The 9,967-nt window shown below is 50.9% G+C and overlaps 1 protein-coding gene across 3 annotated transcripts in view; it reads right to left on the bottom strand.

Annotated features, from left to right (window-relative positions):
- Positions 1 to 2,132: 2,132 nt before the first annotated feature.
- Tm4sf19 (transmembrane 4 L six family member 19) overlaps positions 2,133 to 9,967 on the bottom strand; it is a 26,427-nt gene continuing 18,592 nt past the window's right edge. For 2 of the 3 annotated variants that reach the window (XM_013513400.1, XM_005383131.2), the window contains exons 2-6: positions 6,605 to 6,854; positions 6,024 to 6,101; positions 4,467 to 4,636; positions 4,096 to 4,279; positions 2,133 to 3,222 (exon numbers count right to left, since the gene is read on the bottom strand). In XM_013513400.1, coding sequence (XP_013368854.1) covers positions 4,099 to 4,279; positions 4,467 to 4,636; positions 6,024 to 6,101; positions 6,605 to 6,854 — 679 coding nt within the window. In that variant the 3' untranslated portion in view covers positions 2,133 to 3,222; positions 4,096 to 4,098. The remainder of the gene's footprint in view (positions 3,223 to 4,095; positions 4,280 to 4,466; positions 4,637 to 6,023; positions 6,102 to 6,604; positions 6,855 to 9,967) is intronic. The other variant, XM_013513401.1, reaches the window with a different exon arrangement.

Below are 9,967 nucleotides of genomic sequence, written 5' to 3' on the forward strand. Positions count from 1 at the left end.
CGGGAATCAGACTCAGGACCTCATGTTTGCTAGGGAGGAGGTGTGTGGCTGAGCTGCACACCTTGCCCTATATTTTTTCAACGACCAAAAAAAAAAAACAAACAAAAAAAAAAAAAAAAAAATCAAAGGAAGAATGGATACTTTGTGACACATGAAAATTATAGCAGTCGAAATTTTACATAACCACAAAGCTTCATTAGAACACACCTATGCACATGTACATCTTGTCCATGGCTGCCTATGTCCTGTGCGGGCAGGAATGAGTGGTTGCCACAAAGCCCAGAAGGCCCACGAAGCCTGAAGTACTACCGGCTCCTCCAGGAAGAAGTGTGTAGAGCACCGCACTGACCCAGGGGCTGTGCCGCTGAGCTAAATCCCCAGCCTCCCTGAGGGCTGCCCCTCATCCCACCCCTGCTCCAGCACAGTCCGGAAAGAGCAGCCTTAGGCTGCAGTCCCTGCTTGTAAGCACCGGTCCTTCATCCAGCTTTAGAAGCCTTTAGCTGTAAAAACTAAAAACATTGCAGGGTGTGCTGGCACACACCTGTACTCCCAGTATTTGGGAGGCTAAGGCAGGAGGATTCCATTCCCGGCCGGGAATTCAAGGCCGGTCTGGACTACATAGAGAGACCCTGTCTTAAAAAAACAAACAAAAACCATTCTCCAGTATCCAACCCAGGCTTCCTTTGGTTTACTTCAACCAATTAGTCATATCAAGTTCCAAAACTTGCTTCCATAAGATGCAAAAAGGGTGGTTTGTAGAAGTAAACTTTTACAACTTCCGGCAGAGACCAGCTAATTCTTATTATTCTAGGTTGTGGTTTACAAATCACTTTCTTGGCATTATTGCTCAGATTGGTCGCCCTGATTTTAGTAAATTTCTCCCCAACCTTGTTTTCCTACAGTGGCTGTTCATGGTTTATGTTTAGATGTCTCCCCAAAGTCCCACATGCTCATGAGGGGGCGCTCTTGGGAGGTGACTGGAACGTGGGGCACTGTTCCTATTGCGGGATCGGTCCCGCGCTGAGTTTACGGCTAGCGCTTCGGTTGGGAGGTGGAGCCTGGTCGGAAGGAGCGGTCACCGGCGGTGCGGCACAGAAGGGCGTATCTCCCTCCTCTGATCTCTCTCTCGTTTCCCCGCCCTGCGATGAGCTGTTTCTCTTCTCCAATCCCTTCTGCCCCCAACCCTGCCTTGAGCCAGCTATGACTAAAACCTCTACAAACTGTGAGCCCAAGTAAACCTCTTCTCCTTTAACTTTTGGCCGTTGGCTATTGTGTCCTAGCAGAGTGGCAAATAACTAAGACAGTGGCTTTCCTTTATTACCGCAGTAAACTGTGGATGGGGGCTGGGGACTTAGCTCAGCGGCACAGCGCCTGCGTGGCAAGCGCGAGGTCGTGAGTTCGATTCCCGGTACCGGTAAAAAAACAAAACAAAACAAAACAAAGAAAACTATGGATGGCCACTCTGGCTGGCCCCACCTCTGGCATTCACAGTTCCCTGTTTGTAAGCCCACTCTGACATGCCTCGTTTGGCGAGCCTTCCTCCAGGCCCTGGCCTGCAGACTGAAGTCTACATACAGGCTGAGGCCCAGGTGGACACTCTGCACCCAGTCCGGGCTCCCCTACCACCTCTGCAGCTGCCCAGAGGCTGGCAGCCCCCGCAGCATCTGACACGAGTCTTGCATCCGCAGACAAGCCTGACTCCAGCTGCACAAAAGCGCAATGTGCCTTACAAACAGGTGGTGTGTTATCCTTGCCACTTAAGAAACACTGTAACGGGGCTGGGGATTTAGCTCAGTGGCAAAAGCGCCTGCCTGGCAAGCGCAAGGTCGTGAGTTCGGTTCCCGGTACCGGAGAAAAACCAAAAAAAAAAAAAAAAAAGAAAGAAAAAAACACTAAGAAATCATACCTCAGCCAGGCGTGGTAGTGCACGCACCTGTACTTGGGAGGCCAGGGGAGGAGGACTGCTGTGAGCTCGAGGCCAGCCTGGGGCTACATAGTGACAGTGAAATAGTGTCTCAAAAAAAATCATATCTCTAGGAAACACTGGCTGTCACCTTCTACAATCTCTTCAACTGTTTCTCTCGCCCACCCACTGCAGCCCAGCAAAAAATACAGAGGATCTGGTGCATGAGTCGACTTAATGAGCACTTTATTGTGACATCTTTGCTAGGGCTAGAGATTGAAAAACGAGTAACATTGAGGCCTTTCCTGGCAAGAATAACAGATTTGGATGGGAGTGCGGGACTGTTGCTATACAAGGGGTCACTCACTATAAGGATCAGGATCAAGATGGGAAGATAAAGAAGACCCTGAATTATAAACCTGTTCAACTTCTCTGTCACGAGAAGGTCCCTGTCCATGAAACACAGCTGAGCAGTTTAAGCAAAAAGTGCGATCTTTAATAGTTCTTCCTGCCAAGTCTTACACATTTGAAACAACCTCCAGCTTGCAGAAAGGCTGCAGAAAACCTTTTCCCCACGCTATGTGACAGTACTGCTAAGCCGTCACCCTCACTGCAGACAAGGGCACTCCTGCTTAGCAGGACTGCGGGCTGGGAGCGGAGGCTGACGCTGACCGATCCGAGTGCTGTGTCCCAGCCGCTCCGCGAGCACGCGCCGCACCAAGCTGTCACCGCGCATATTCTTACGAACTTCACACGGGACAAGGTGTCCACGAGAAATGTCCTTTGTCCTCCGGACGCCTGAGCGCCAACGGGAAGCAGAAGGACACACTGCCCTGAGGACGGGCCTCCTTCTGCGCGGGACTAGGAACCGGAAAACACCCTCCTGGCCCAGGATGGTGGTCACGAAAGCACGCGCGACCACAGATGGCTTTTCTGCTTCAGAAAAGCTTTGCCTGGCCCCATCCTGCTGGACAGAGCCACACCGGCCCGGAACTCTCTCCTCCTTCCTTCTCCAAGGCCTTTTCCCTCCCCCGTCCCCTGATGAGGACCAAAATCGAATTCTGGAGAGAGAAGGCTGGGCGCTGTCACCATGGGCTGCACACTGACCTCAAGGCCGCAAGGTCAGTCTCCCACCGCGTGCACCCCAAATCTCCCGGGGCTGTGTCGCCGCTGAGAGAGGAGGAGCCACTCTACGCATGCGCAGTGGGACAGGAGGCGGGGTCACCAGAAGAGAGGGGGAGGAGCCACTCTACGCATGCGCAGTGGTGCAGGAGGCAGGGTCGTGAGTTGGAGGCCACCCTGGGTTACATAGTGAGACCCTGTTTGAAAAAATGAAAACATAAAAAGCAGATGTAAATTACCGTGCGCATGTGTTTGTGTGTGTGTGTGGGGGGGTGCTGGAGACACAAGCCCTGGCCTGGCACATGCTAAGCATGTATTCTATTGCAGAGCCATACCTTCAGCCCCTAAATTATCTGTCCGTCCTCCATTAATTGCGTGGCAGTGTTGGGCCCTGTCCCTTAGAGAAGTTTTTATAGCTCAGCCCCACCCTACTATGACCCTGAAATGAAATCTGCCAACTGGGAACTGCAAGGCCAACACAGCAGGGTTCCTTGAGGCTGTAGGTGGGACAGGATGCAGCATCTGGACTCGGGGCTCCCTCCTGCCCTCCCCTCTGCCCCTGCTCCCCGCTCTGCAGCCCCCGAAGGCCACAGCCCCCGGGGTGAAAGGTGAAGTTGTGTTTGGAGGAACTCCAACCTCGGTGGAGCTCTGGTTATCATGGAAAAGGCTCTATGCCAGCCACACAGGGGAGGGAATCAGCCCGCGGAGCGTCCATAGCAGCTGGTGAACTTGAATTGTGAAGAGAGGGGGTCAGGTGCTGACTCTCCCTTAACCTAGCTGTGTGCCTTCGGTTCACAACCCCTTATCCTCTGGAAGCTTTATGTAGCCGCTTGTGTGTGTATGTGTGTGTGACAGGGTCTCCTTATGTAGTTCAGGCTGGCCTTGAGCTCACTATAGAGCCCAGGCTGGCCTCAAACTCACTGAGACCCTCCTGTCTCAGCCTCCTGAGTGCTGGAATTAGAGGGGTGTACCCCGTGCCCGCAAAGGGATGTTCATTTGTCTTTCATTGCCACTGCTGTAGGAAAGGCTTTGAGGGGGCCTGCAGGAACCTGGGCACCCAGGCACGTTACCTGTCACTCCTCACAGAGGCTGCAGAAGAGGCCAAGGAGGCTGTTGACGGAATGGACAGCCACCAAGAGGAGCTGGAGGGCGCTGGTGCACAGCAGAACGGAGAAGAAGGACACGTGCCAGACAACGGCCTTGGAGGGCTCCAGGCAGACAGAGTTCCAGAGCGAACGGTCATACAGATAATTTCTGTCCCCAAAATAAGGTCGGGCAGGGAGTAAACAAGGAAAGCCAGGCAAGCAACCCAAGAGATGGCCCCCAGCCAGGCGCGGTGGTGCACGCCTGTAATCCCAGCACTTGGGAGGCTGAGGCAAGAGGATCCGCCTCTCTCCCTGTGCCCCTGCAAAGACCGCAGATCCAAGTCCCCAGCGCTCACGTGTGCCGCAGGTCTTTGAATGGGTAGCCGTATTTCCACGCCTGTGTCTGATTGAAGGATGAAACATCAAACATACATAGCGGACCATCTCTCAGGGCCACTCCGGAAGTGATGAAGCAGGTCAGGGCTCCAAGCAAAGCCAAGCCGCTGGCGAGCAGAGCGGTGAGGATCTGCGGAGAGTGAGGGTGATAGGAAACTTCCAACTCCTCTGCCCGCCCCCGCCAAGCTTTGATCCCCAGCAACTGCTTTATAGCATGGAGAAGGGGCCTGGGAGGGAGAGAGGCCCAAGAAAGGAGGCAGGCACTTGAGCCTGCGCCCTCCTAACTCGGAGACTCTCCGGCCCGCTGGCTGCCACCAGACACCCTTACATCTGGGCCACGTCACTTAGCTCTGGGGAAAGGGTCCCACTGGCTTCCCAGGCCCAACTCTGACTCCTCTGAGGACGAGTGGGCCATCCCTGATGGCTGTTTCTCAAATCAAGCTTCACAGGGAGCCACGGAGCGGGAAGAGAGCTCGAGCAAGCTTGCAGGCAAGGCTGCGCAGCCCTATTCCGCCCTGCGGCTGCCCAGGGAGACTCCCTCTGGCCTCCCACCCTGCGCCTACACCTCCCTGCCTGCAGGTCACAGTGAATTTCTTCCTCCCAAAAGAATGCATGTGTTTAATATGTGAATAAAACCTGCAGGGTTTTCCTTCATAGTCATTTTCCCACTCGTGTCAAGCTGGGGTCAGAGAAAGGTGCTTAGTGAGTTTTGGCCCCAAATTAAAATATTCAAGATTTCCTGCCAGGGTCGTGCACATCTGTGATCCCAGCACATGGGAGGCTGAAACAGGAGGATCTCAGCGAGCACAAGGCCAGCCTGGGTAACATAGTGAGACCTCACCTGAACTCCCCCCTCCAAAAAAACCCCAGAAAATTATTTATATATATATATATTATATATATATATATACACACACACACACACACACACATCTTTTTTTTTTTGTCTTTTTGAGACAGAGTCTTGCTGTGCAGTTCAGGCTGGCCTTGAGCTCACTTTGTAGCCCTGGCTGGCCTTGAACTCCCAGAGATCCTCCTGCCTCAGCCTCTGGAATGCTGGTATTACACGTGTGTGCCACCACGCCTGGCTCACTCTATTTTTTTCTTTTTTTATGCAGTGTGCTGGGGATTGAACCCAGGACCTTGGGCATACTGGGCAAGTGCTCTACTTCGGAGTCACAGTGCCAGGCCTCTAAGAAAATTAATTGAAATAGCCAGGTAACTCCCTACTACTGACGCCTGATTGCCACGTCCATAACTCCTGTCTGTACGGTTCAGTGAACTAAAGGGAAACAACCGCTCCTGTGTCCTCGGTGGCTGTTAGGCCCTTCCTCCCTGTGGCGGCCACGCCCACGTGGCAGAGGAGGATGCGGGTGGAGAGTTGGGCAGGTCGCCCCAGAGCTTGGCGGCATTCAGAGACACACTTAGGACTTGGCTCTGAGCCTCAGACGTGTAACAGGCCTTGAGTACTGGCGTGTCTAGAGGAAGCCGATGCCGGACAGTGGACTGTGGCTTACGCTGCAACACGGTGCACTCTTCCCGAAGCAGCAGCCTCTCCAGCCCATCATGGAGATGAGGGTGGCAGCCGTGAGCACCTGCAGTGTCAGGGAGAGACACAGTGGTTTCTGCTCCTGCCTGTGTCCACTGCTGCCCATGACTGTTGGGACAGAGCGGTTCCAGGATGTCTCACAAGAATCTGTTTTATTGTGCTCTGTCTTTCTTCTTTCTTTTTCTTTTGAGACAGAGCCTGGCTATTTAGTTGAGGCTAGCCTTGAACTCATTTTGTAGCCCAAGCTGACCTCCAGCTCACAGAGATCCTCCTGCCTCAGCCTCCCCAGTGCTGGGATTACAGGTGTGCACCACCACGCCCAGCTTTGTTCTATTGGCTTTGACTCCCAAGACATGGTTTTAGGTGACCTGAGCTGTGGGTATCACCTCCATCCCAGCCTGCGTGGTTCCAAGAAGACCCTCCCCACCTTGCAAAGTCTCCCAAATCCTGGGAGTGGGCATTCCGATTGCTGCCATCAAAGCACTACTCCCCACAGCCCCCAGCTCTACCCCCACTGGCGCTGTGAATCCCCACCCAGCCGGATCTTACCATGAGGCCGCCTCCCCAGAGCCCGGAGCCCAGCAGGGCGTGCCGGCCCACGAGGCCTCGAAGCAGGTAGGTGACGTCCCAGCTGGGGAAGAGGAGTGCAGCATTGGCACCGGCGGCGAACAGCGCCGCAGCCCCCAGGCTCAGTCCCAGGACGCGGGAGCAGGTCCTCGAGCAGCCCAGCAGGCGGGGAGAGAACAGCATCCCTGCAGCGGCCGGGGCGGAGGCGGGGGAGCAGTCACGCAGCAGCGGCCTGGAGTGAGCGAGGGGGAAGCAGACTCAGAAACTGCCCCTCCGGGGCTCCCAGGAGTCCTGAGGAACACTGCGCTCTATCCGTCCTCCCTAATAGCTGGGCAAGGTGGCGCACGCCAGCAGCCCCAGCAGTCCCAGCAGTCGGGAGGCTGAGGCAGGGGGATGGCCAGATGTCCGAGGCCAGCCTGGGCTGCACAGTGAGCCTGAACTATGTAGTGAGGCCCTGACTTAAGCACAAAAATAAATCTTCCCCAACGAATAGGATTTAATTGCTCGATTTTCTGCCAAATCTGCACCACCATGCCAGCTATAGTACATATTTTGGGATGTGCATTTAAACATGAATATGGAGCCCGGGCGAGATGGTGCACACCTGTAATCCAGCACTCAGGAGGCTGAGGCAGGAGGATCACTGCAAATTCAAGTCCAGCCTGGACTACATAGAGACCTGGTCTCAAAAAACATGAATACAAGCACATCTGACAAGAACCTGAGTCTAAGTTATATAAAGAACTCTTAGAACATCCTATTAAGGATTAGGGTGTAGCTCAGGGGCAGAGTGATTGCCCAGCACATTCGAGACATAGGGTCCATGTCCAGCACCACAAAATACCACAATTTTTAAAAAAAAAAAAGGAAAAAGAATCGAATTTAAAATTCAGAAAGTATTTTTGTTTGTTTGTTTGTTTGTTTGTTTGTTTTTCTCCAGTACCAGGAACTGAACTCACGACCTTGAGCTTGCCAGGCAGGCGCTTTGCCGCTGAGCTAAATCCCCAGCCCCTCAGAAAGTATTTTAACAGACACTTCATTTCACCTCAAAAAGAAAAGATATAGAGCCAGGCATGGTGGTGCACGCCTGTAATCCCAGCACTCGGGAGGCAGAGGCAGGAGGATCATTGAGAGTTCAAGACTAGCCTGGGCTACAAAGTGAGCTCAAGGCCAGCCTGAACTGCATAGCGAGACCCTGTCTCAAAAAACAAAAAAAAAGAAAAGATATACAGATGATAACTAAGAATGTAGAAAGATATTTAATATCATTAACAAAAAATACAATTAAAACAACAGAAACACTGACATGAGCACCCGGTAGTACAGCTACTTGGGAAGCCAAGGCAGGAAGATTGTTAGAGCCCAGGAATTCAAAACAAGTCTGGGCAACATAGTGAGACTCACTTTGATTTTTTTGTTTGTTTATGTTTGTCATTTTGGAGACAAGGCCTTGCTATGCAGTTCAGGCTGGACTTGAGCTCACTTTGTAGCCCAGGCTGGCCTCGAACTTGCAACGATCCTCCTGCCTCAGCCTCCTGAGTGCTGGGATTAGAAGCATGCACTACCATGCCAAGCACCCCACTTTGAAATAGAGAAAGGGAACTGCACATGGTAGTGTACACCTGGATTCCCAGCACCTGGGAGGCTTAGGCGGGAAGATCGAGAGTTTTGAGACCTTGTTTCAAAAAAAAAATAGAGTACTATACACTCACTAGAATTGTTAGAATTTTAAAAGTTGGACTGTACAAGTGTTGGTGAGGACGTAGGGCAGCTGAATTCTCACACTTTGCTGGTGATAATGCAAACGATAGCAGCTGCTTTAGAAAACAGCTTGGCAGTTTCTTAGAGGGTTAAATATTCTCTTATCAAACAAACCAGTAGCTCTCATTCCATGTTTATCCAAGAGAAACAAAAACACGTGTCTATACAAATACCAGTACTTGAACGTCCACAGTAGCTTCATTCATGATAACTAAAAATTAGAAATATGCAAAACTCCAAGTGTTCAGGGGCTGGGGATTTAGCTCAGCGGCAAAGCGCCTGCCTGGCAAGCGCAAAGTCATGAGTTTGGTTCCCGGTACCGGAGAAAAACAAAAACAAAAAAAACAACAAAAAAAAAAAGAAAAAAAAAAACTCCAAGTGTCCTTCAAGAGATGAATGGATAAAATGTGTACATACAGAGGAATAATATTCAGCAATGGAAAGAAAGCTCTGACCATGCTACAGCATAGATGAAACTTGGAAATGTGCTAAGTGCTGGGAGTGGTGGTGCACACCTGTGATCCTATCACTTGGGAGGCTGAGGCAGGAGGATTGTCATAAATTTGAAGTTAGCCTGGGCTACATAGACCCTGTCTCAAAAAAAAAAAAAGAAAAGAAAAAGAAGAAAAAGAAAAGGAAAAGGAAAAGCTAAGAAAGAAAACACGTTAGGTGAAATAAGCCAGCCACTAAGACAGCCCTGTATACGCCACATACATGACCTCTGTGGAGTGGCCACATTTACAGAGGCAGACGTAGACAAGAGGGACTAAGAGGAAGAAGGAATGGTGAGCACTTGTTTGGTGATTACAGAGTTTCTGTTTGAGTTAAAGAAAGTTTTGGAACTAGATAATGGTGATGGTTGCACAACATTGCAAATGTGATAAATACCACAAAATTGGCCAGGGATATAGCTCAGTGGCACAAGCACCTGCCTGGCAAGTGCAAGGTCCTGAGTTCAATTCCCAGTACCAAAAAAAAAAGATAAATACCACAAAATTGTACAAAATTGTACACTATGAAATGACTAAACTAATGACTGGGCATGGTGGTGCATGTCTATAATCCCAGCATTCAGCAGGAGGTTGAGCCAGGGGGATGGCAGTGAGTTTGAGGCCAGCCTGAACTAGATAGTGAGACCTCTATCTAAAAAAAGTAATAATAAAAAGAAATAAAAGGGCTAAAATTGACAAAGTTAATGTTAGATATTTTACCGTGATAAAAAAGTCAATTTAATTAGCTGGGTGTGATAGCACGAACATGGCAGTCAGGAGGCTGAGGCAGGAGGACTGCCATGAGCTCAAGGCCAGTCTGGGCTACCTAGTGAGTTTAAGCCCAGCCTGAACTACAGAGTAAGACCCTGTCTCTAAAAAACAGAAACAAAAATAAGAACAAAAAGAAACAAAAATAAAAATGAATAAATGAATAGCTAAACTGAATCCTACCCATATGGTTGTGTGGTGTAACAAGGCAGTGGAAGTGAATAAACTACAGATACACATAGATACATCTCAGAAACATTCTGTTACTGGGGGTGGTGGCGCATGCCTGTAATCCCAGCCCTCAGGAGGCTGAGGGAGGAGGATC

Source organism: Chinchilla lanigera, unplaced genomic scaffold (assembly GCF_000276665.1).
Source record: "Chinchilla lanigera isolate Chin_1 unplaced genomic scaffold, ChiLan1.0 scaffold00019, whole genome shotgun sequence".
In the NCBI taxonomy this organism is placed as follows: Eukaryota; Metazoa; Chordata; class Mammalia; order Rodentia; family Chinchillidae; genus Chinchilla; species Chinchilla lanigera.